At 36.8% G+C, this 27,656-nt stretch overlaps 1 protein-coding gene across 1 annotated transcript; it reads left to right on the top strand.

Annotated features, from left to right (window-relative positions):
* Positions 1–1,243: 1,243 nt before the first annotated feature.
* CLNK (cytokine dependent hematopoietic cell linker) lies at positions 1,244–27,347 on the top strand. Its single transcript, XM_040064504.1, has 15 exons — positions 1,244–1,315; positions 3,756–3,918; positions 5,655–5,731; positions 6,031–6,076; positions 8,302–8,330; positions 8,660–8,679; positions 10,149–10,277; positions 13,321–13,348; positions 16,216–16,234; positions 17,288–17,351; positions 18,461–18,501; positions 20,963–21,096; positions 21,403–21,480; positions 21,613–21,768; positions 27,095–27,347. The coding sequence occupies exons 1-15, from the start codon at positions 1,244–1,246 to the stop codon at positions 27,221–27,223; spliced, it is 1,185 nt and encodes a 394-aa protein (XP_039920438.1). The 3' UTR covers positions 27,224–27,347.
* The last annotated feature ends 309 nt before the right edge of the window (positions 27,348–27,656 follow it).

Raw genomic sequence — 27,656 nt, 5'->3', positions numbered from 1 at the left:
ACTGTTATTCATTTTTTATTGCTGAGGATAAAACGACAATACTTTTTTGATGAACAGAAGTACAAAGGCTGCAAATTAACACATTGCCTTTTTTATAATTATCCTGGTACCACCTTTAGCTGAACTTACTTCTGATAAGCACCAGTATAACTAAACAGAAAATCAGACAAGTAGTTTGCATGAATAAGTTGCCTTCCCTGTTGCCCAGGAATGACCTGTCCTCCAAGCAGAAACTAAGGTACAACATATATTGAAAAAATGAACTTCCAATGCCATCTGCTGGGGTATACAGAAATACCAGGCTCACAGAACGAGAGAGCAACAAATGCAAAGAGGGTGCTCGGGCAGAAACTAGCTTCTTCCAAGACACAGCTTTAAGTGAGGGCTGTGGGGTGCTGGCTGTCCTTAATACGCTTCAGCCACGGGCTACAACCCCTGGACAAGAAGTAGTTCTGGTTTTAAGTCTCTCCTTAGCATAAAAGTATTTCAGTGCACAATTATCCCTTTTTGTCTAAGCATTACAACATGCTGTAATTATTTGTTATTCATTGGTCTTAATAGAAGGACTTTCAAGTTCTGCTTTTGTAATCAGGCCATAATGTAGCCAGAGATGCAATATCTGTGAGATTACAGGGAGCCTAAGAAAGAATTGAAACAGTCAAGAACAAGAACAGATACTGGGCAAGGTCATACCATGGCTGTTTTGCATTAAAGAGTCACTGGATTAAATGTGTAAATCAGGTGAGGTGCAGAAGTTGGGAGTCTCTGCTCACCAGCTCTTTGGCCCTGTAGTTCATGCTCTCCTGGCTATACCATGAGACAGCTTCATGGCAGACAAACACTACCAAGAATAGTTTATAGTCTGGTAGCTGGTGTGTTCTCAGATTTGGGATTTTCTTCTGCTATGAAGAGAACAAAACACATTTTTATCCACAGAGGGATTTCCAGACCAGGAGTCCCATAGCTCTCAAAGGTCTGCACCAAGAAGCAAAACTCAGGAGAGAGAGGAGCTCAAGCACATCCTTCTTTGGGTGTTTTTGGTGGGTGGGCTTAGACATGCTCAAGATCATGAATCCCATTTCCACACAGCTACTTCCTCATGCATTGTATAGGTCCACAAACTCATGGGTGGACCTGCTTCACATCCTTTTTTTCAGTATCTCTAAAATACTCTAAAAAACTGTGGTTGGCAGACTTTAATTCCTTTATATAATTTACTAGCTACTGTATAAGTTACTACAGAATGGGACCTGCTGACAGCTTTTCTCCATTTTATACAGAAAAGAGACCTATTCCTGCTAACACCTATCACTCTGTAAGTACCATGTGTTCTTCCTAAAACTTTATTTTTCTTTCACTTCCTGATGTATGTTAATATCATCTGGTCTATAATACAAAAAAATGCAATCATGACTGGTTTTTAATGCAAAATAAGGCATGAGAATTGTGAAATATAGATGAGAATTTCACTTCTTTTAGTGGGATCTAGACTGGAGAAGTGACTCACTCACCAATCCTCCATTTATGAGCTGAATCTAAAATACATCTTTATCATAAGATCAGGTAAAAATAACAGGAGTCAAGCTGAACAAGGATGTAAGTCATAAATCTCAAGATTGAATATGTAAGCAACACAAATGAAAGCTGAAAAGCAAACAGTGGACATTTCAATGTTTTTCCATCTGTATTTCAAATCTGGGTTTGAGTTTCAGTTCAGGCGTATAAGAAAAGAATGTAAATACCTTTTAAATCACAGAAAGATGAAAATAAAGCACAGGTCTATGTTTTAATAAGCAAGTTGGGCAAATAAAGGATGACTAAAGAAGTCTGATGCAATCAATACTTTGACTGCTTTAGATTTCACAGAATGATTAATAACAATCAGATGCTATATGGGATTAATACCAAATAAGCAAAAACAGAGCAGAACAGGGAAAGAATGGTTAGGAAATTATTTACTTATGCTAAGACACTTAAAGAATTATCTAACAATTTTCTGAGATATTAATTTATTATCTTTGGGAATTCTCCAGAGTCCTGAGTTCCTAAAATTATAGAAAACAACCGTGGTAACCGCAATTTCTTCCAAGAAAGAAAGCAAATCCTGAGGATTTATTTGGTACCTGGAGAGATTATTAAACAAAGTCAATCTGAAAACAGCTTTTGGAAAAAATAGGTCTGATTATGTAAAGAATTGTTAATGTGAACATGAAGAACACCTCATCAACTCCTCAAACGAAAAGTAATTTCCTTTGCATCAGAAATATGTCTCCAATAATGAGCAAGAAAATAGTAAATGTGATATATATTGATTTTTATTAGGCCTCTGCTATTTCCCAGAAGACAGTCCCACAAGTACATGCCTGGTCTAGATGAAAATGCATTTAATTTAGATGGAAGTGCTTGCACAACTGATTGAAAAAATAGCCACTCAGCTTAGCTGAGAGTGGTCTGCTATTGTACTGGAAAGAGTTGTGCAGAGAAGATCCTGAAAACCCAGGTACCCTGCAGGGGTCTGCCGAGGGTGTGGTGACATTTTTATGTACTGTCATAAAGACAAACCTCACCCTGCAATGTACTGTAAAGAACACTGCTTGGAGGTCTGCCTCATGTTTTAACAAAGATGTGTACAACCTGGAGTGAGCTCACAGGAAAGTAACACCGGGAATATGAGATTCAAAGACTTTTAAGTTGCTTGACATCCAGGCAAAAATTAAAGAAGTATTTGCTTAGTGAGAAGAATACAAAAAATGTATATATAATTATGGGCATTAGCATAATAAAGTTTGAAATAAAGTGGATAGTAATCATTTTTTTTTTAGTGTCCTTGGAGAGTAAAACAAACTGGTTAAAATTTTTGTACTCAAGAGAAAAAGCATGTACTGAAAGGGCAGTTAACTTACAGAAAAAGCTACATCAGGAAGCTATTGATTCCCCATTACTAATGAAAATAAGGCAAACATCAGGGAATAAATCTGAGAATAAAATAAATTTGAAAATAAAAGAAACATCAAAGAAGATCCAAGTGCATGGATGCACCTACACATTTTGTTGGTAACAAAATATAACTCCTAGAGGCAAGGGGTACCCTCAGCTGAGTTTCCTCAGCTCTGTGCTGAAGGAAGCCAGCAGTTCTGTTTCAATGAGTGAACGGTGAGGATGAAGGGTGGAGTAGCACTCCAGGACACAACCTTGAACAAACCCATACAAGTGTATAGACACATCCAGAGACATCCTGAGCCACTCTCAGCACCATATTTCCATGGACACCGCTGTTCAATACGCGCTCACTATCACATCCATTGGGACTGCACATTTGTTAGCACAAATTCCCCAAAACATTGTATGTTTTTATTTCAAAGCTCATTTGCAATGAGCTAATTAATACATTCCTGAAGTAACATATGTAAACAGTCTGTACAATACAAATACCACATGGATAATATTACAATAAAAGATACAGTTTCAAATGTCTGCCATGGTCATAAATTAAATACTCTCATTATATTTTCAAGAGCAGAGATGCAAAATTCAGAGGGACATTTAAACCTCTCCCAAATGACTATTTCATGAACCTAAATTAAAAATTTAGGTACTCAAACTGCTTCCTCAACTACTTTCAAACACTCCAGTTTCCACCAGTAAATTTCCCATGCACCAAAATGTCTGGTTATGGCAATCGTACATTTCCACACTGAAATCAATCTTGAACTTAAATTTATTTGTGTTCTCTGTATATCTCTTCTTCTATCCAGAGCAAATACTTGACAATGAAGGGCAAGAGTGACTTACAGTTTTCCTCCAACCTATCCGAGGAGGAAGAAAATGTGTATGAGACTGTAAGTTCTTCAACACTGGAGGCCATTCATTCTTTGAGAATCCTTCCTGCCAAGCCTCTACAAGAATCTGAATATGCAGGTAACATTTTTTGTCTGTGGAAACTTAGCAAAACCTAGAGTTATATACAAACAGTACAGACTTTGAGTTTTCAGTCCAAAATTTATTTTTTTTTTTAATTAAATGGTTCAACTGAAAAATAGCACTGGTAGGCAGAAACATGAGAAGAGCTTAGTCTGCTTCTTCATATTCAGTAGTTACCCTGATTTTCATTAGATTATGCTAAATTAATAATTACACACTGCTTTTTAATTTTAATATTACCTTCACGTGATAAATTCTATTATCTCATTCCACATGGAATATGCAAAAAATTGGCTGATCAAACCCACAGCCATTTCAGAAAATCTCACTGCTATTTAAGCCTAGAAACCTTTAAGATGGAAACCATATTAAAAAACACACTAAACTTTCATCTAGATGATAATGTATTATTCTTTCTAAAGGTGTTCACTAATGCTTTAAATAGCAGCAATAAACAATTACTTTGAGTGTATTTCTCAAGCATACTTAACCTTGTAAGGTAGTTGCATTAATCACCTTTTGGTTTACTAAAGCTATTCTAAGTCACATTTAATGACTAAACATACAGAGCCAATTAATATCCCATTTATGGAAATGAAATGTCATCCCAGCTCTGCATTGCTCCAACCCAATATAAACACTCCAGAGGTTTTAAATAGTTAAAAATGGGGAGGAAGTCCTAGATGAGAAAGACTGGAAACTATAAACCAAATAGCTTGCTCCAGTTCACATCAAAGTCAGCAAAGACATTTTCTACTCATTTTTTGTCGGACTTCGTTTGATATCTAAACAAATAGATGGCTTTTAAAGTAAGTAAATTTTTCAGTGTGTGAAAGGATCACAACCAGATATTCTACGTTATGTTTCAAGACTTGCCCATTTTATTTGGAAATTCCAAATACAGTTTTTATCTTGGTTAGTAGTAAAAACTTTCATTTAGCAGTCAGTATCTTTTGTTGTTTACATAAGATTGTCCTGAAATAGCCAAAAGACAATTTTTGTTTTGTGATTTCAGGTAAAACACAATTTTAAAAAAGCTGGGTTTTGCCTGTATATTATGCCCAGTAACTATAATGCGGCAAGATACAAGAGTGAGGAAAAGACTGAAAATATATTTCAAAGGAGTAAAATTCAATGCTAACATTTTTGCCATCCTTTCTAGATAAATACCAGTGCCCTTGAGGTACAAAATTAATGTCTGAAAAATACATTAGTTCACAACATGAGCATTTCTTTTTGATGGCCAAAGACGCAGTTTTTATTAAAAGCTAAAGTAAAAATTAAAATACTACCTAGATAATAAAACCCCTACAACCCTCACAAAACCAGAACAACAAGACGGCATTGTCAAGGGCAAAGTTTCAAATGAAAAACAAATTCAGTTATCTAACCACAGTTAAGGTCAAATATCTGCCTTAACTGTTTACCAGCTTATGAAGGCTTTTTTTTTTTTTTAACCACAGAGGGGATGTTAACCATGAAGCTATTATCAGGGTCATGCTTATGTCCTCAATACAGCTGCTAAGATGGCTGCTAAGTTCTGGGGGGAAATAAATAAATGAATAAATAAATAAGCAAGCAAGCAAGCAAGCAAGCTGGGGAAAAAAAAAAAAAAAAAAAAAAAAAAAGCTGAAACCTAACCTGAAAAACACATTTTGAACATTAAAACCCCTACTACCTCAAAATTCATATTACTGAATTACTCAGGCTTGATTTTTCTTCCTCTTTTGCAGATAAACGTTGCTTAAGGCCTTCAGGTACCACTTCTCCAATGAGCGAGAACCCATCTCAGCCCCTTCAACGCTCAGCTGTAAGTAAAGATACTAAACCTTATTCACAAACAGATTTCCCCTTTTCTGTAAAATCCCCCAAAGTGCAGTCTATTTAAAGGCTTAGCCACATCACGTTCATTTGCACCAGGCGGCCCAAGTTCCTGTGAGCGTTCCTGTTTCGCTTTGCACCGATGCCCTTGCCTCTTGCTTTCACTTGTTGACTGCTGGGGTTCTACTAAGCCTTAGAGGCATCCCAGCCAGGAGCAGCACCCTTTCTGCTGGCCATAGCTTCAAGAATGATGGTTAACATCACATCTTTATTTTGGTTTATTAACAGATTCGCACATTTGATCCGGAGGGGACGACAGTGCCAAATGTAAGAGGTATAATAAAAGCTTTTAAAAAAAATCTACCCATTTCTCCATTTCTGCAAACAGAAATAATAATTGCTATTTCTATATTTACTTCTTGTACATAAGGCAGAGATTACAAGTGATAGAATATGCACAGTTTTCAGAACAGCAGCTGCTTTCCAAAACAATCATACTGTGAATTTTGAAATACTCTTTCAACCATCTAACACTAAAGTAATTATTTAAAGAAGGACATACATTTTCTCTCAGGAGTTCCTTGTTCCTACAGGGGGAGGAAAAGGAGCCCTTCTGTTTAAAAATCAGATTTTCCTTTTCACTATATTGTAAAGACATAAGGGGCAGAGAGAAGCCAACAGTTCTCCTGACCTCTTCCACCAAAAGGCTGCAAGATCACTGCTGTGTTTTATTTTTAATATTTAATTCTTTTTCATTCCCTATCCTTCTCAGGCTTTTTCCATTAATATATTGTAAAACATAATCTATTTTTAACTAGTAATACCAACCTTAGCAATTCCCACTAGGGATTTATAGCCTAGGGTGACTATTTACAAAGGCTATATGATAATGTTCACCAACTCAGAATATGATAATTGTGTGGTACATCAACTAGCATTTTTTTTTTTTTTTCTCTGCTGCTTTACCTTTAATCTTGAATTTGCTTCAAAATCCTTTAATTTTGAAACAAAAATTGCCTTTAATTTTTGTTCTGTTTCTTGTGGTGAAGTCAGAGACAAGAACCTAATGAAGTGTCCAAATATTAAATCAGATTTGACAGTTTTACTCAAATGTAAGATGGTTTTAAAAGTAGGTTTCTATACAGTTTTTAAAATTTAATTTACTTTGGATGTAGCAGTACATCATGAAGCCAGCTACTGAAGGATTGAATATCTGATTATCTTTGAAAAGAAATGGTATTTTTTATCTTACCATTTTCAAATCTTTGAACCGTAAGGTAATATGGTGAAAAAGACTGAAATTGCCAAGCCAAGAAAGTGTGACTCTTTTTGTATTTGCTGTAACAGCTGATTTTTAGAAAGTATTACAATTTGATCAGCCAGAAAAATTACTCAAAGGATTCTGTGTAAAACAGCATTTGTTTTCCCCCCACTCCCCCTTATTTCACACTATAATGCAAAATGAAGAGAGAAATAATTCCTACAGATGATGAGAAAGTAAGCACTATATAGTTTGAAAATGAAAGGTTAGATTGATTCTTGTGAGCAAATCCCCATGCAGCCTGGGAAAAAAAGCTGAATTGAGATAAATTCGAGCAAGCCAGATTCAAAATCTGCAGCAATCAGTAGGCAAGGACAATGTGCCAGTTTATTTAAATCTTTGAATTCCACCAGGATTTAGCAGGCTGGATTTACATGTCCACATGTGATGTGCGCTGATATTAAGATGAACCACAGCCAGTGCAGGAAGGCAAATTAAACTCCGGGGTTTGAGAACGCAACTGATACATACTTTTAGTACTTGTTGAGTGAAGGGTATTATAGAGGACACTATTACTTTTAGAGAATAGCTACACTGTTTTAAAATATATCCTGACACTTTTTCTCATGCCCAGTGCTATTAAGTTGCCTTACCACAAGATGGCATGGAAAGCACAGAAGACCTTTTTCAGCAGTATTTTCTAGAAATATTAAACATTTAAGGTGTCATTATATTATCCAGAGTAATCTGTTATGGTTTAGTTGAAGGAGAGATTGAGATCTATTGCATGTCCTTTGCATTAGTTAGGATTTCAGCATATAGAACTTAGGAAAATAATTTCAATATAGCAAAAATAAAGTAAGATTAATATAGCAATAATAATAATAATAGTAGTAGTAGCAGCAGTAGTAGTAGTAATAAATATGTTAATTTAAATAATCACTCATATTTTGGTATTTTTGGAAAAAAAATAGAACTGATTTCATTGTTTTTCAGCACTTTTATAATTTTCCATACAAAAATAAAACCAGGCAAAAAAATGCATCCCCAACTCAATAAGCATCTATATATGTATATAAAGTCTCTGAAAAATATTTAAATTTACAGTACCTGAATAAATATCACCTGCAAGTGTTTCATTCTGAAAGCAAGAGCAGAGTTCTGGAGGTAGAGCCAGGGAAGGACAAGGAATAGGGTTGAACTGCCCATAATAATAATAATACCATAACAAAGCCATAACTTCACTTGTGAATTATATGGGTAGCACTCTACTAAGAATGATTTGTACTTATTTTTAGGAGGAAGAATGATAATACATGGATGCCAGGTAAGCAGAGTCTCTCAATTAAAATGTTTACTGGTTATTTTGCCATTTAATAAATTTTTAAAAGCAAGCTGCCATTTTGCTAGCACTAGCTAAAGGAAAGGAGAACTATCTGCATTATCTCACTCACTTGCATTCACATGAGGATATCTTCAATTCTTCAGTGATTTTAAAATGCATGTTATAGCATGATGTTTGGTGCTATAAAGCACACAAACCCTTTGAGTCTTGACACAGGCATGTCTACTTAAAGCTAAATTCATTGCATTTCTCTCTAGTAAACCAAGGGGGGGAAGAAGCTTACAGAGATTTTTGTTTCCTCTCTTTTCCAGGAGCCTACACCTCCCCCACGGTAAGATCACATCAGAGATCATTTACCTGTGCTCCCCGGGGAACTCGCTGCTAATGAATGCTCACATCCATCTGTGCTGCTCATGGTAATGAGGTGACTGGAAGTGAGCCAGCATCCTTTTACTGCTGCCTCTCTTTGGTCTTACAGGTTCAGATGTGGAATTAGGGAGAACAAAGCCTGAGCTCTAAGTATTCATAGCAGGAGCTCAGGCCTGCATCTTCAAAACCAACTTGGCTGTGCCTATGGACAAGTCAAAAGCCTAGAAATATTGAGTCTGGTTCAACCCAGATATAAATTGCTGGGGGAAAAAAAAAATATTCCACCAATTTTATTGGTGCCTTAGGCTCTGTTCACTGTGATAATATTGACTTTGTTCTCACTTAAGTCAATTTGCCAGTGATTTTTGCTACACATCTAAATCACCTATAGAAATCAACTGAAATATTTCCACTTACTCCCACAGAAGATAGACCAAACTCTATTCCATAAATATATATTTTCTACAATATGCCCACAAATAAAAAATTAATTGCTTCTTGATTTGGTCAACCTCAAATAAAAACTGCTATAATTTAAAAAAGAAAAAAAATCCTTTCAAAAGGTCATCTAGGAATTACAAGTTTATTCCTCCATGCCTACAATGACTGCTCCAAAAGATATAAAGAATTTTAAAAAATTATTATCATTACATATTTAGATTTGACTCTAAAAAATACGAAATAGCATAAAAGGGCAGTAAAATTTCACAAATTCAAAACTGTAATAGTGCAGGAATAAGAACGTTCTCAATCCATTATTCCACAAAATTTCATTATTTGTTTCCATTTGTATTATGGTGGCCAGAATGGTTCTTAATTCTCTCACTTGACTTAATTTGGGTTTGTACTGTGCAAACACACAAGGCTCCCTCCCCAGGAGCCTGCACTGAAGGCAGTTCTGCCAGGCACCTTGGATGCACCTCCAGTTTTGTCCAGCCAACCCCTCCATGCTACAGCTTCCAGCTGGAGCTGGGCTGTGACTGCCTGGGCTCAGAGCACTCACAGGGAGTGCCCACAACCATCAGAAAACATCAGGCCTGTGTCACCTGCGAGTTTTCTGGGATGAAGAACATTTTTTCTTCTGAGTCTGAAACTGCTGTGTTCCCTGGCTGGACCATGTACACAGCCATACCCACCTGGAAACATCCACACTGCTGTACTTGGCACACACTGTGAGGCACACAAAAGCAGTATTTAGTGGCACACAACACAGTGCAGTAATGTCTTGCAAATGTAGAGTATTATCCAATATTACTATTGCTGTTGAAGGGCCCTGAAGAGCTCCTGGATCTGAGCTTGGCTCAGCACAAATACATGGAAATACTCTCAGAAAATTCCAGTCTCTTACTTCTAGAATTTGCACTTAAACCACAGTCCCTGTACCTTCTTTATTCCCCAACAGCTCTTCAAGTTCTCCTTTGACTTCTCTAGGCCTCTGAAGATGCTGCCAAAGCAGTATCAGCCCCTTCCTCCAGAGCCAAGAAAAAGCAGCCAGGTCTTTCACGAGAGGAACACACTCAGCCAAGATCCCACCTTTCCAATATCAGCAAAAGTCACAAGGTACAGTGTATTCCTCATCTTCGTTCCCTGAGTATCAAAACACTCTCCCTGATCAAACCACAAAATTTTACTTCCATTACACCTCTGCTTTTACTTAAGGAAGTTATTCTTTAGGCAACTGTGAATAATTGAGAGAAGTGGGATTTAGTGTAATGTGACTCTGGCGCTTTTTTTTTTTTTTTTTTTTTTTTTTTTTTAAGAACTGACAAATTAATGGTAAAGAAGTAAAGGAGTAAAAAAGTAGACAGAACTTTCGTGAACACTTTGTCCTAGTTTTTTCCTTAATAATGTTTAGAGGTCTTGCAAGCACTTTTAAGTACAAAAATACTATTTACTTAGCAGAGTTAGTGAATCAAGTGATAGGGAAACACACTGACTGCACCAGATATACAGAAATACACTCCACATCCCAAAGACATTACATTCAGGAAAAGAAATGACTCATCTGTAGGCAGAAGTCTGGCTTCAGCCCATGAGACCAATGAATCCGGGCTACAAATCACTTCTTGTCCCTTCTGTTTTTCACTCCCCAGCCACACAGTGCCTGTGGTCATTCAGCATCCTGGCACGGCAGCGAGGATGAGGCACCTGAAGCACAAACCACGTGTGCCCAGCTGTATGACCCAGCACATGCTTACCAGCAGATTGACTCTGGTTGGTTTTTCCACACAACACGTACACGGTCAGATGAACACGAACACACTGCTCACTGCCACATAAGCAGATGTGCATGTGCTCTTGCTGTCTGACCAAAATGCACATTCATAATGGGGACAGTGTTGGACATATGCTGGGAAGAGGAATGACAAAAATCCAGGGGCCACACGGTATGATGCTCAAATGAGTCTTGACAAAAATCTATAGCAGTCAGAAGCTGTGTCAATCTTGACCATCCCTCCTTAAATTATTTCAATTTCAGCTCATCAGGATGGAATTTAGCTTCATTTTACAGAGGTCACTTCAAAATCCCTTATGGGGACAATAATTCCTTACAAATCAAAGAAATAATCTTCTGCTTAAAGTATATACTTAATGAGTGAGCTCTAATTATGGGTTGTTGGAGTGGGTTTTTTCCCTGAATAGTGCTTAAATTTTTTCATGGATTAGGTTCCAAAAGCTGTTGGTTGCTAAGACATTTTATTAATATGAAGTAGCTTCATATTCAGATGTAAGACCTGACATGGAGCTGCAAAGTTCCAAATCCCACAGCTGATCCCCTCCCTTGGTAGGGCAGCACAAATTCAAAGCTTTGTGAGAAATGTTATAATTCGTGTTGCCAGCAGATATCAGTATGCAGAGCACTCGGATTTAAAAGGTCCTATTATAAAGCCAAATTCTGTAATATAAATACATGTCATGTCTATTGTACTAGGGGGTTTTATCACATGAGTAAGACAGAAGTGGCAGAGAATAACACCACACAATATCTGGGGATGGCACTTGACAAATTTCCCACAAGCACTTCACTCAAAATATTTCTCACCCATCTTCAGTCCAGTTACAGCTTTGTAAGGAGAAAACACACATATGAGCTGCAGAGAAAAGGAGTATGGCACTACAGCTTACAGTCCTTTGCTAGACTGCAAGCAAAGCTGTCCAACCACAGATGTGATTTAGGAGTGCAAGTCTTGTTTCCCAACAAAATTTGGAAGACTTATAAAATTTAACATATCATTATTTATACAATCTAAAAAAATAGCTTCATAAAAAAACAGGCAATACAGGGTCTTGGAATGTGTCTTAGAAGCTGTGGTGTGATTGAAACTTTCATATGTTGGTGGTACACAGGCCATGCAAGGGCCGTGTCCCTTGGAGGTGAAGGCCAGCCCTGCAAGCACATCTTTAATGTCACAGAACCTTACCACACCCCCAATGTCCTGAATATGGGCTTTCACACATTAAATCATGGCCCTGAAGACCAAGCTAATAAACAGAAGAAACTAACACAAAAACAACTATCCAAACCAAAACAGTTCTCCTCCTTTCTCCTAGCCTACTTGAACAATACAGATAATTTCCAAATTTCTTGCCTCAGGCCTCCATGCTGATTAATGTTTTCAGCACAGACATGAGGAAGAGAGCCCTTGTCACTGTTGAAAAATAGCTCCCAGGGTTTCCTATACAAGATCTTCCTTTTGTCTTCTGACTGATTTAACAAAATATCTCACTGTCATATTTTTTTTCAGTCTGGGAAATAGGCTAAACAGAGACTAAATCTCAGAGCATTCCAAAAACTACTAGATGCGTATTCACACCTTATGTTGCTAAATAGCTTGTAAAATCTGGTCCTCTGTCTCTTTTATTAAGAGATACATGCTGCTAAAAAGCATAAACTTTCATCATAACCAAAACATCTAACAAAATATGTCAGACTCAATACCTTGGGTTTTGTTTGTTTGGGGGTGTGGGTTTTTTGGTTTTGTTTTTTTTTGGGGGGGTGGGGGTGGGGGGGTGGTTGTTGTTTTTGTTTTGGGGGGTTTTTTTGAAGGGAGAATATTTCCTTCCCAGGATGATACTCCTGTTGATCAGGCCTATCAGGAGAAGGCAGAAAAATACCTTAACACCTACTAAATCAGGGCCATGGGGAACATTCTCCACCCATCTTTCCCTGGTTTGCACGTCCTTTCCTCTACACTTTCCATTTCAGCTCTGTGAGGATTTAATTTTTTAAATTCTTAGTCTTCAAGGAACTTGCTTCCACTTATAGCTGACTTGTACATACTTTTGGTATGAGAGGAAAAGTGCTGAAGTTGATACTCCTCTTTTTCCCCTCCTCCCAGTATAAATCCTTAACAAAGTTGTCTCTTACCATAATGAATTCAGTGGATGCTATTCTTTTTTTAATGAAGTCCAAGATACCTATCCAGAAAATAATTCATGAAAAAAATAACCAGCCTCTGAATTTCTCTCGCAGTAAGAAAATCCTTCCCTTGTCAAGGGCTATTAGTTTTCAGTGACGATGTAATCATCAGTGATGATTTAGTCAAAGTAATTTTTATTTCCTCATAATTAAATGTTTTGCATATTATTCTTTCTTTTCCAGACACTCATCTGTTAAGGAATCAGATAAAGTAAGTATTCATCTTTGTATGTATCATGACCGTAAAAGCCAAACACATTCCATGGCTACACAGCCTCTCCTGTAACATGATTTTAGCCTATTAGGTTAAGAAAAACTCTAACAGTCGTATTAGCTTCGTGTCATTGAAGCATCCATCTCTAATGTGTGTTGCAATTTCAATACTGCTACTTCCTGAATGGGGTAAGTTTCTGAATTTGTTTGCTGAAATAAAAACATAGGTATGGCGCAAAGCTACCTATCCAACTATCCACATAAAGCATCTCTCATAGCTGCCTGAAGTGGATGCTTGTGAAGATGGAGCAGCAGGAGACACCCTCCTTCAGACATTCAGAGATTCTACATACATTTTACAAGCAGAAAACTGAAATTATAGGGTCAATAGATTAGTGTAATAGCATTAATGTAATATAAATTCTTAAAATATAAGATGACCCACTCCAACACAAAACAAAATTGGACAATTTTTAAATCCAGTTTTAACAGTGCCTGCTATCCCCCAGCTCCCTTTTGCCTCTCCTTCCCCACACACTTTCCACTCAGACCAATGAAGTAAAGCAGAGGAAATGGTTTTAGCAATAAGTTTCCTATAAAACTTATCAAAAGATACAGTTCCTACAATCATGCAGAGTGTTAAAGGATGTTTGTAAAATTTGGAAAGAGGTTATAATTTATAGCATTTTGGTTGAATGTTTTAGTTCCTGCACTAATGTGTTCCTACTGAATTGTTTTTTGGTTGTTGGTTGTTTTTTTGGGGGTTTTCTTTGGGTTTTTTTTTTTTTTTTTTTTTTTCCATTAAAGGGAACAGAAGAAAGGAATCTATAGTAGTTAGTCCCAACTGTTTCCTTCCACAGCAGGTTGCTGCACAAATCTACAGACTTGTCCAATTTTTAAATCCACTGAGTTTTCCTTCTCTACAGTTCTGACTGGGATGCTGTCCCAAACCTCATTTCTCTTGGTCAGAAGCTTCTTTAGTTTGAAAGATGGTGACAAAAACATGGTTTGATAGCAATATTGTAGTCAACACTTAATGCTTATAAAATGATGTATTGGCAAGAAAGATAATATTTAAAAAAAAAAAAAAAAAAAAAAAAAAGTTTTGTCTTTTCCTGGCTATTGACTCATTACAAACCAAATATGAAAACCCTCCCAAGAAAAATAAATATCTTACAGCTGTAATTAATATTTCTGGCTGGACACTGTACAGCTGCACAAATACTTCAGCTCTTAACAGGCTCTTAGTCTAGCTACATCTTAAGGAGAAATATTGTGTGTCTCATGACGTGGAAAAGATAAAATTTAATTTTGATCACTTCCTATTCATATAGATACGAAGGCCTAAACAGTTTCAGTGTGACCTGGAGGAGAAGAGAGATTGTGCTCTTGTCAGGGCTGCAGACACCGAAGAGCAGGTCAATAGGTTTGAGAGAAGGACTGCCCTTGACCATAACCCAGACATGCTGCAGGAGAGGGTAGGGAGGAAATTGGAAAGGACAAAGGCAAAATGTTATCCAAGAATGAACCACACCCTCTGCTCAGCTCAGAAGGACCTGGGGACCAAAGGCCAAACATAAGCCACTGGTGTATCCTTGATAGCAATAAAGGCCAACAGCATATCAAGCTGTGTCAACAGAACCACTGCCAGTCATAACCAAAACTATTCCCTTTTACTCATCGCTCATTAGACAACACCTGGAATACTGCTCAAGGCTGGAGCTGACAGAGCAGAGAGGGTCAGCACAGTGTCACCAGGACATGCAGTACCCACCCTGTGAAATGAGTCTGGTGGGACTGGGCTCCCTTTGCCAAGAGCAGACAGCCCTGGGGGATCCCATTAGCTGCCAGTCAGTGTGTGGGAGATGTCTGTCAAAAAAGCAGAGCATGGTGTTTTACAGAGTGCACACCGGAAGTGCAAGAGGCAACAATCTTGAAATGATGAAGGTTTCAATCAGAAATAGGGAAGAAAAAATAATTATGAGGGTATTGAAAGAGGTTTCTCAGTTTCTCAGAGAGGCTGTGAAATCTGCGTTCTGGGAGGTTTGTAAGACCCAGCTGGTTAAAGCTCTGAGACACCAAGTCTCATCTCACAGTTCTCCGTGGCTGAAGCAGAAGCTTGGGCTAGGACCTGCGTAGGTCTGGTCCAGCCTGAATAAGACTTGAAATTACTATGTACAAGGTAAACATTATTGGGGAAGTAACTTATAAAGAGGCTCAAAATGCAGCATCTACAAAGAATAAACTATTTTTCTCTTTATGTATTATAGTCTTAGATGCATCAAATTAACAAGCAAAATAATTGCTATTCCCATAATTTTGATCTGTGGATCAAAATAATACAGAAATACAGTGAAAGTTTAGGAGTCAAACTCCGGTCTTTAAAAACTTATCATTCTTATTTTTAACATAATATGCTGGATTAAGACTCTCCACATAGTGATTTTGAATTAAATATCTGTCATGACAGAAAAAATAATTGTACTGTCAGGTAAGAAGCATGAAAAGAAGTGACTGATTTTAATCTTTGGATAGTGTCTCTCCAGTCAACCATAATCAATCTCGATTTAATACAAGATCAAGGAAGGAAAACCATGTTGTAAGTTAAATTGATACACAATAGTCATCATGAAATGGTGATCACTGCAGTAAACCACATGTTCAGTTACACCCCTAAAAAGTTCAATTCTTATTGTTGCTAGCAGACTGAGATTGGTATTCAGCCCAGGCTTTTGACAAAGTGATCGGGTATGAATGATTGAATGTCTATAAATTATTTTAAAACTGGCAGATACTTGGGTCTGTTGGGGTAAATTCAGTTACAAATCCAAAGAAAAATATTTACTATGTTATCATTTTATATAGGCACCTGGAAGAGAGCAAGGTCAGTATTCAATAATATGATAATAATTTGTTGGTTTTCCTCTATATTCCAAAACTAAATTATTCTATAATTAAAATTTTAACTGAAAGAAGAGAGATCCCCCAGGCATACATCTGCTGAGAATGGAGTTAGAGAGACCTCAGCAGTTGCTGATGAGCAGCAGAAAAAAGGAAACTTCACTTGGCCTTAGCTACAACTATTTGGGAAGCCAGGGTATCACATTTGTCCTAAGCAAATGTCGTAAGGTTTTGGGGAAAATAGGATGGTTGGTACCTAAATTACCAAGAGAAGGATATCCAAAAGAGATCTGCACAGAGAACATCCTTCTCTCAATCTTGCTACTTTACCATTATTTGAGGGTGAGAATTTTGAATTAAATTTTTTTAAAAAGCTTTAGGCTTTTAAAGCTAAATTAAAAAAAAACAAACAAACAAACAAACAAACAAAAAAACCTCTCCAATGTTTTAAAAGCATCCATTCTTTAGATGTATAAACAGGTTCGAAAAAATGGTTTAAACCACTCACTGCATCTACACGCACAAAGGTCCATGACAAACAACTTTACTCCAAAATACTTTGAAGATAGATACAGGTTACATGGCTTTCATGCTGTTTACACTTTGTGTTAATGAGTTCATAATTTCCTCTGGAATTTCCTTTTGTGGATTAAGGCACCATTTCCTGATTTTCAGCAAGAAACAGAATTGGCTGCATTAATAAATTCAATGCCTATCCTGTCCTATAAAAAGGAATTATGAACTCTCCACATTCTTCTTGTTCAACATTCTGCATTATTTACTATTATGTTAAGCCATATTTGGTATCAGCAAACCCTGTAACGTCCCCCATGTAACATTCAGTACTACTAAATGTTTCCCACTGAAAATCATTAGCTGACTCATTCAAGCCAGACTGATTACAGCCCTTTAATTTTTTTTATTGAACTGCCTCACCCTCATGTATGAATTTAATTAATTTATTTCACAGTAGTTGCTAGATGCTGTCAGTTACACAAAAGAGGAGATATTAAGTTCTCATCCTTTTTACTAATAGTTACAAGTTTGGGGAAGAAACCTGAAGTATCTTTTCAAGCACAACAGCATCCTCCTGAAGCCAGGTAGGAATAAAAGAATTTCATGAGTTTGTACTGGGTGCTTCAAGGACTAAACATTCATCTCTAGAAAGTTATACTTCACTATGCAATAACAGCAAGATGATACCACTTTCTGATGCCATGCAGTGATATATTATGTTTTGCCCCGATGTACGACAAAAACCATCTTTGGGAATTGCTTTCAAGCTATTGTAATTGCACAGCCAATTTTTATTTTTAATAGCATGATGCTGTAATACATTTCTGCTGCTATTTCTGTGATAGGGTGTTAAATATATTGTGTCAAGAAGCTCTGCTATCTCCAGCCTCAGCATTTCCTCTCTCCCTCATTTTCTATTTTTATTTACAAAAGATACACACCTGGCTTTCCAAAGGCTGATTATTCTTCTATAGAAGTCTTCCATAGTCAGACCTACTTTGTTTATCTAACCTATAGAAATCTTTCCTTTCTAAATGTCTTTTCTCCTGAAATATGCAACAAACCCCAAAAAATTAGGAGACAGCATAGGAAGTATATGAATGATTTAACATCTTTCCTAGACAAATACAGAATCTCTCATGTAGTGTTGTTTACAATAATGGCATTTCTCTGGGATAAAATTATTGTATGATGCAAATATGACCATATTTGTGACCCCTAGTATTCTGTTTCTTCTTATGCTTCTGTTATGTGAAGTTATTTGGTCAAAATTCCTCCCAGTGTAACACAACAAAATACTAACTGGCCACTCAGGAGTGGTCCAGAAAATCAGAAGAGGCCAGGAAGAACTGCTCCCTGTGTCTTCCTACAGAGGCACTGGGAACATCAGCTGAAGTTAGCAGTGAACAAAAGCAAACGGTGCTTCACTGCACATGCAGTTAAAATGTCAAACTCTTATGGAGAGTAAAAAATACAAAACTCTATGCAACTTGAAAAAGTGCCTCCTGAAAATAAGGGAAATCTGTCTAAAGACACTAAATACTCAAAACATGGGAAGGCCCAAAGCTGCCATCAGCAGGAGGAAGGGGCATTCTGGGGAAGCACAGCTATGCATTGCTCTCTAATTTGACTCTTACACTGCCACTTATAGAAATATTTTTCTGACATTATTTTTTTCATTTCTTTTTCTTAGCCCTCAATGTACACGGAGCTCTAAAAATATTTGCAGATCAGGTAAGAACCAGAGATTGTTTTGAAAGCCAAACTAAACATGAAAAAATAAGAGTAAGAAACAGATTCAGGTTGCTATCCTTGTATTTCTGCACTGAGGATTTTCAATGCACTTCTTACTGTTCTTGACTACACAGCATACTTTTACTCTCCTGTAACTGCCTCTGCAAATGCCCTTTTTTATCAAAAAACCAAACCCCTAGGCTGTGCCAAGAACCTACGAGTGAGTAACATGAACTTCCAGTAAAAGCAAATACCACCAGGAAGAACACATGGACTGCATTATTTCTTCAGATCAAGTAGGATTCTAATTAACTTTGGTCACTGCCAGGCTAACCAAGCCCACCTCCCCCAGCTTTGCTTCACAGGCCCCAGCTCCCAGATTCTGATGGCTTCTCTCCACTGAGCCACTTCCTTCTTGTGCTGGGGTGCAACTCCACACACTCTCCTCTGGATATCTACTAAGAATCCTTTTTTACATGATCCATAAAGCTCATCTAGGTCTCTGCTGCTGCCACTTCTACCATCCCTACCAGGGCTTTTGCTTCTTTAGGCTCTCTGGTACAACAGAGTATCCTTTTTCCTCTGTCACTTCCTTGACTTCATGAAGCAACAGGGAGGGAACAATAAGTAGCCTTCCCTCTGCTACCCTACAATTGCCTTTAAAGTCTATATTTGGCTTAAAAAATATTTTTAAAACAAATATTAATTTTATTAAATCTAATTTCTTGACAAGTTGTTTTCAGCCCCCTCTCAGCCAGACTTGGTACATAAACATTTCAAGAGAATTTTAACCTTCTTGTTCCACACCTTAAAACACACCAGAAAAAAAAAAAAAAAGAAAAAAAAAAAAAAAGAAAAAAAAAATCTGCAAAACATACACAGCACAGGTCACAAAGCAACTATGGTCCTAGCAGTGGGGTCTCTCAAAAAAAAAAAAAAAAAAAAAAAAAACCTGGAGGCAGCCACTAAAAAATACAATGTGGACAAAAATGCTAAAATCATGATCCAATAGGTTGAACAGTAAAAAAATTCCACATTTTGACAAGTCAAAGTGATTGCAGAAACAAAAGATTCATGTTGCCAAGCCCTTTGAACAGAATGATTGCCTGCTGAAGATCATGGCTCTTTATCTACTGCTATCAGTAGACCTTGTAAAAAACAAACAAACAAACAAACAAACAAACAACAACAAAAAAGTAGTTCTAAAACAGAACATGGTACATGTGTGAATGGAACAGTGAAATGCAGTGAAAACCGTTTCCCCTCTGTAAAAGTCTTTCTAGTAAAATTTAATATTGTCATATGCTACATGCTGGCATAACAATAATAAACTGATAAAGCATGAACAGATAAAGCACAATGAAATACCACCCTGACAAACAGCACTGTCTCTGGTGACAGTAACCAGAAGGAAAAGATGGAAGCCATTGATAACCACATTTCTCTCATTTACTTTTAAAATGGACACTGGATCATTTCTTCCACCAGTATTGTATGAAGCACACAAAACTGTTTTCTGTTATACAGCAGGATATGATGGATTTTATCATCAATTAACAATTTTTCCCTATGTCACATATTGAAAATTACATTTGATCTTCACATTGAAAGGAAACCCTTGTTTTTCTCAGGCTGTTTCTGCTGCATCCTAAGAGTCAGGCCAAGCCTCCCACATTACATGACCTGATGTGTTCCTGACCCAACCCCTCACTTCCTTAGCTCCACAGACACCTGGGTATCTGGATCTAGCTAGCAAAGGGCAGCCCTAAACCTACAGACAGCAAATCACATTTGCTTTGGGAGAAGGATTTCAGCTATTCCAGGCCCCTGTGCCAGCAGCACTGTAGAGAGCAGGCACACACAGCCAAAGACCAACACCTTCTGCTTCATGCAAAAGCAACCTCACCCCTTGGTCCTGAATTCGTTAACTGAAACAAGTCACAGAGCAGACTGAAATTCATCAGCATGGCAGAACTTCTGAATCATCTGAGGTCTTAACAGCTTGTTAGAAACAATGCTAGCTGGCAATGGAATAATGAGGGGGTTTAATATGATCCAATGTAACAGCAACTGCAATCCAACACAAATAAAAGGCACTCAAAAGGTGAAAGTAGAACAGAATAAACCATTATCCTTGTCCCATATTTAGTATTTTATTTAGCCTTTGCTGTTTTATTAACAGTTTATTATTTTGCTATGTGCACAATCGCCTGTCAGATTAAAGTCAATTAAAAACCATCAGGAAACTAATGTGTTAAATCCCTGGGGGCATTAATCTGAAATCACTGATGCTGCATTAGCACAAGACCACTCATAACTGGCAGCTCTGAATTTTAAAGGTAAATATCACAATACTCTAAATTAAAAGTACTATTCTCAAAATTACTAAGTAAAACAGCATAAAATTAAATTATAACTTTTAAGAATGCAACTTTTTTTCCTTCTGAATTTACTTTTACAGGTTCCACATTAAATGTAGATAATTTGACAGTGAAGAAGACACCACCTCCTACATCATATGCAGCATGCAAAAATAAATCAAAACATTTGCTTGTAGAACAGGAAATGCAATCTCTTACCCAACCCACTGAAAAGGTAAAGACCAGCTTTGCTACATAAAAAGACAAGTTTTTAGGAAACAGGATTAACACTACCCCTGAGTCCCTCTGAAAGCTGTGGTGTGTTCAGCACCCTTGAGAAAGTCCAATATGAGTTCTTGAAACAATGGATAAGAATTTAAATGTCTAATTTGATTAACACTTCCTAACAGGACTTCTCAATATAGATGCATTCCCATTATATACTGTGCTGAATGTGTTTAAATGCTGATTAGATACAATCTGGTTTTGCTTCTACCAGTTGTTAATTTCTTTACACTCATTATGCTATCTTAAAATTAAGGATTTAAACAAATATGAATGGTATGTTGGAGAATATGATCGCCATAAAGCAGAGAAGATACTGTTACAGAAAAACATTGTAAGTACCATTTTTCTCAAAACCTGGGATGTAAATTCTTGGGGGAAAAAATTCTATAAGCTGTCCACAATGGCTTACGAGTTTTGTTGTGAACTAACCATACAATCCATAACTTAAATCTGTACCATACAGGATGAGACATTCTTGGTTAGAGATTGTTCAAAGAAATCAAAGGCTGAACCATACGTTTTGGTTGTTTATTATGGAAGAAGAGTATACAACATTAAAGTACGTTTCCTGGAAGAAAGCCAACAATATGCGTTGGGAACAGGGCTCAGAGGAGAGAGTGTAAGTAAAATCCCATCTGCTGTTACAACCTAGAGCTTTTATACTGGACTTCACAAGTTCTTAATACCAAATATTAGTTACAAACTCTCCCACATAACAAACTTGCTGTTTCATTAAAGTTTCTTTTACAATACCCTAATTTTAAGTATGTCCCAAGTTTCAAGCAGCTTCAACATAATAATCTGAAATCAAATTTTGCATATCATGCTCAAATTCAGATTTAAATCAATGTAAAAATTTCCCAAGTACTTACAATACTTCTAATGACTGTAAGTAACACCTGTAAAGTAAAAAGGAAAGAGAAGTTCTACCTTTTCTGCTATACCTATTATTTTAGCATATTTTTGAACTTGTGATAATTTAAGCAGGCGTTTTCAAATATATAGAGCTGCACATATCTGACAGCAGGACATGGTGCTATGAAGCAATAGGACAACAGTTGTCATGGATATTCAGAAGCAATTAAATCATGTGTGTCCCCAGCAATCAGTCTTTCAGATATAGTAAATTTAAATTAGAAAATCCCTTTAGACAAGCAATGCTTCTTTACATAATTAAATTCAATTACAGACATGATAAGAGTCTAATTCTTATTCTACATACATGGCTAAATAATAAACATTGTATCTGCAAGTCTTTCACACACAAAAAAATAAAACATTAAAAATGAAAGTCAACTCTATAAAAACATGGCATTTGCAAAACCAACCAAACAAAAAAACAAAACAAACAAAATAAAATATAAATAAATAATAATAAAAAAATTAAAACACAACATAAAACTTAAAGAATGCTCAGCTGCAGAGCAAAAAAGCAAAGCAACAACCTCCCATGGGTTATTAGCTATGTAAATCACTGACACAAATCCAACTCAGGTGAAGCAGAGAAGACTGTAGCTGAATCTTCATTTATATCATTTTCATGCATGTCAATACTTTTCAGAACTTACCTTTTGTACAGACAGACTTTTAAAAGCCTGGAATCACAAATGACTCGAGCTGACTTAAGGCATTTGATGGGTATAAAATTTATATTAGAATTTTTTTTAGAAAACATGGGATAGGAATTCATGGGCTTTCACAAGAGGAACAAAGTTTATTGGCAAGTTGTTCTTCAGGGACATTGGTTTAACAATAAAGGGGGGCAAAAAATCCTCCATTACGCAAGCAACAGTGAAAGTTTGAAGCTGAATGGTTGTAAAAATCAAGAACTGTACTGCAGGTACCATCATCCTGGTGCTGCTGTAGTGACCATCAGTCTTCTGTAAAGCACTGGCTGCATTTCTGAACTGAAACTCCCAGATGATTTCCTGGAATTTTAGTATGACTTGGGAGAAAGCAAGTTTTGTTTTCAATGGTTCTGACATTGTTTAGTCTTCCTCTAACGGCTCTAATACAAATAGGCTCAGAATTGAAACAATGACAGAAATAAGGCATGCTACAGCATAATGTAGTGTATGTGTATTCTTACTAGAGAATAAAGACATAGAACTAAATTTTCACTACATTAACAGCTTTAACAATTAAGGTAACTGAAAAATTACTTGAACGGTACATGAACAACTTTTACTGAACTAAAAGGAAGGAGTACACAATCCCTCCCATCTCAGGAAATACCAAAATATATGACTTTGTTGTTTGTTCCAGCTTCTGCACAGACAGCACATATCTTAAAACAGTGGGTCTGGACTGACAAGTCAAATTGCAAAATACAAAACCAAAATAAGGATTCCAAGCATCTAGTTAAAAATACACAGTGCATCCAAGACTTGGCTCTACCAGGCCAAATCGGTAATCATGATTGCCTGCCTTATGCCTTCTGCTTTGACGATTCTTTAACTCAAATCTTCCCACAGATCAATCACAATAGAAAAAAAAAAAACAAAATGGCTTTGCTGGTCAACTAAGTGTTATATCAGGGAATCACAAACATGGCAGTCTTCCATTCCCATGTATTATTCTCAGCAGTAGACATGAAAAGAGAACTGGGCACAAAGCACATATGCAGTAATGAACAATCAGTGGCACCAACATTGCTCAGAAAAGCTTCTTCCATCTCAGGCAGTCTCAAAAGGTACCCCCAAAAAACTTTCTTGAAACCTGTCACCTCAATTTTTGCAGCTCATCTAAGGTTTTTTTCCAAAGAAGGTGAAAACACTTTGTAAGGCTGTGAATTACAGAAAATCACTGCCTGTAATTTTTTAGTACCCATTAAAAAGCTTTCCAGAGCATTCTGCTTTGTACCTCTGCAGGGATACCCTTACTCATACCACATTATGCAGTGCAGCCATACCTAGCTGCTCTATCTAGATTAGCTGAATATTCCCTCTTCACCAAAGAGAAAGAAACCTATATGCCAACAAACAGGTGCAGAGCTATTACATTTTTCCCCAGTTGTTGATTTTATTCAGGTTTGGTCTTAGATTTTCTGCAGTGTGTTTTCACTTTTGAATTAGTCTATTTTCATCCATTAAAATCACATTTTTCTTTATACATAATTATTCAAAGTTTTCCCCATCTTATTGCAACTTTTGATTTTTACTATACAGCCTACAAGTTGCTAACATAGTTGTATCATCAAGTAAGATTTTAAATTAACAGTTATTTTTAAAATATATTTCATGTAACTCTCATGAGTGCTTCTATCATTAGTTCCCATGTAGCCCTACAACATCATAAGGGGGGGGAAAGGGGAAGATCATCAGATTTTTATGGTAAAAGTAACTGAAGTTCCATACAGCTAAATTAGTATCAAATTCTAATATAATAAATAGAAAGGTTAAAAAACAAACAAACAAACAAACACAAAAAAACCCCACATCCACACTTACTCTCTTAGTGGAGGGTACATCTTTTGCTAGCTACTTAGTCACAGATGCTCACAACCATGTACATATTTAATATACTATATTGAGCCTTCTAAATGCCAAATTACATAAAGCTATAAAAATCAGACCCCCAAATGACACATACATGGAATTTAGGAATTTACATTCAAAAGTGCTACACTGAGTACCCTTTACTTGCCTGTTGCCTTCCTCTGCTCCAGACAATCTCACTATTAATGTTCCAGAGATACCCATAACACTGGCTTTTTTTCAAGTGCATAGTTCTTTTGAAAAATGATGAAATACAAACCTTGCTTATATTTAAATCTGATTATGACATAAAATTTACATCTTTTTCTTATCTCCTTTTCAAAACTAGATCTGCCACACACTAAATGCATGGGTTTAGCATATCTGTAGCATCCGTCTCAACTCTCAATACAATGAAAAATGTGTAAAAATGAAAGGCAGGAGTAGGCTCCTCTTCAACTTGGTGCCTGCTTTACAAAGTTTAGAGCAGAGGCTGATGTGTATCTCTGGATTTCCCTGTTCCAGCCACAAATACTTTCTCCATCCTCACCATTGCATTTGCATTGTATCTTTCTCCATCAAACTATCATAGCAGTCACACCATTTCACTGGATTTATTTCCATGTGAGCCAAATGGATTAGTTCCACCTACCTTCAGCAGCCACCAAACTGGCCTGGCCCATCCCAGATTAGGGAGCACTTCCACAGTGCTTCCCACTGACAGTGTCATGTCAACAGTTACTGCCAGGAAAAAAGGGACAACAAAGAGCCAGTACCTTCAACTGAGAGATATCTAGAAGATAAGCATCTTGTCCACAGCTTAAATGACCGCTCAGGGATGAGAGGTCTCACTCAGGATGTGCAACATAGCCCAGAGTTATACCACCTTCCCAACACAACTCAGAACTACACCTTTAACGAGCAAACCTTGAGACTCTATTCGCATCACCCCAGAACAGTCTGGAGACCAGCAGAAAGGAAATTCCTACGACAGCAGAGATGGGGTGGGTCTCTTCACAGAGTGAAGGAAAACAAATCAAATACTGAATTTTCTTCATCTTTATGTCTTCAGGTGTCTTTATGCCTAACAATAAGTGGAGTTCCATTAAAAGAGCTGAGGACATAAAATTCTGAGACATTTTTCACCCATTACCAAAGAACCACAAAAATTAACAATGTGGCATTAACCTAGTGAGGCCTAATAAATTTCCAAAGCACGTGAACAATTATAGTAGACCTTTTGATTTTCCAAACAACAGAAAACATTCGAAAACCGGAAAAGAACTGGTGCCGGAAGAGTTAATTTAGAATAAAAACCGTAAGGATTACTTTCATAAGGCATGAAATACAGACCATAGTTTTGCCTCAGTTTTCAGTAGCAACAGTGACTTTGAATGTAAGCATAGACAAAACAGCAAAGTAAAACACAGGCATATGAGTAAAAATTAACAAAACAAAACTTAAAAAAATTACCATACTGAGTTTGAGATCAAATTTTTATCTTAATATAGGAACAGTTTCAACAAATCCTTAATCAGATTGTGTTGTTATAAACTAGGTGTGAATCAGGTGGGGGTGAGAGACACTACCATGGGACACCACTGAGTGTACAATGAAAACCCATACTTACAGTAAATGTTATTTATATAAGTTGTTATTTATATAAGTGATAGGTATTAATGTCAAAGTAAGCTTTCATTACTGTGTGCAGTTCCAGTGGATTAATACCAGTAAGCACAAAGACTAGCTCAAGAGGAAAACACCAATATGACAAGAGCTTTGTGGTGTGATGAAGAGCTTAGAAGGTACACACAGGGAAGAGAAATATTTAAACTGAAAGACTGCTAATCATTGGAATAGGATTCTTCCACTAGGGCAGATGAGAATAAACACCTTGGGTAGCCTTCTGCTACTGTTTGATCCGGTCAGCAACCTTGAACTATATCTTTATCACTTTAAGAGTTGCTTGGAGAATGTAATTTTTTTGGGTGTGAGAGAACGCAATGCTTCTTGTTCCATACTACAAAGGGATTCTATAGCAACTGTCTCAATAAACTGAATGGGAAAACAAAGCATAGATTTAATAAAGTACATTGAAACTTGCAGTGTAAAATATCATGTACTTCTAATTAAGAGTAACTTGTGGCAGGAAAAAGATAGTAACAATTTATAGTTGCTTCATCATTTCAAGATCTATCATCACATCTGGCATCACAACCTTTTATAGATGATACTGCATTATCAGGGCTTAGACATGCTCCCTTTTTGCCCTAAGAATCTAGTTGCTTTGTCCTGCACATGACAGAGACACAGAAATATGGTGTTTTTAGAACTGCTTTCATCTAATCATGATTCCATGCAAAATGTTACCTATTTTTATTAGTCTTTTGCAAGTCTTTTAATGTTACAGATTAAAACATCTAGCAATTTCATTTTCAGTCACTGATTACTATCTTTCCCCCCCTCCAGAAATTTAATTCCGTGGAAGAGATCATTGACTTCTACAAATCCGTTCCCATAACACTCATTGACGGAAAGGATCAGTCAGGAAACCACAGAGAACAATGCTACCTCACACATCCATTCAAGTCATGCTGACGTCTTCTGCCTTATTGTCGCTGATTCATCTGTACAGATATAAATAGCATGCACGTTTAAAGGTCTCAAGAATCAGATTCACCTTTTGAGCAAGGAGCTCCCCATAACACACAACAAATACAGATCTACTCCATTTTTTTGAATGTTGCATTTTCAGTTTGAGGATACAAGAATATGTCAACATATTAAGTCACAGGAACGTGTTGAGACTGACTCCTGATATCTTGACAATGACTGAGCAACTTGCTTACCTTGCACTCTACCTTCTAACTTAAGATGAAAATGCAACTCACCCTTGCTTACCTAAATGTCACTGAAACTCCTCTAAGTAGCAAAACCTAATAAAGTATACCACAGTCATTAAATAAATAGTCTTGTTTTTAAAAATACAAATGAAACACGGTGTGTCAGAGTTCTCACTGTCTAACAATTT

This window comes from Hirundo rustica, chromosome 5 (assembly GCF_015227805.2).
Source record: "Hirundo rustica isolate bHirRus1 chromosome 5, bHirRus1.pri.v3, whole genome shotgun sequence".
In the NCBI taxonomy this organism is placed as follows: domain Eukaryota; kingdom Metazoa; phylum Chordata; class Aves; order Passeriformes; family Hirundinidae; genus Hirundo; species Hirundo rustica.
Note: the sequence above shows the minus strand (reverse complement) of the source record. Positions and strands in the feature narration are given on the sequence as shown.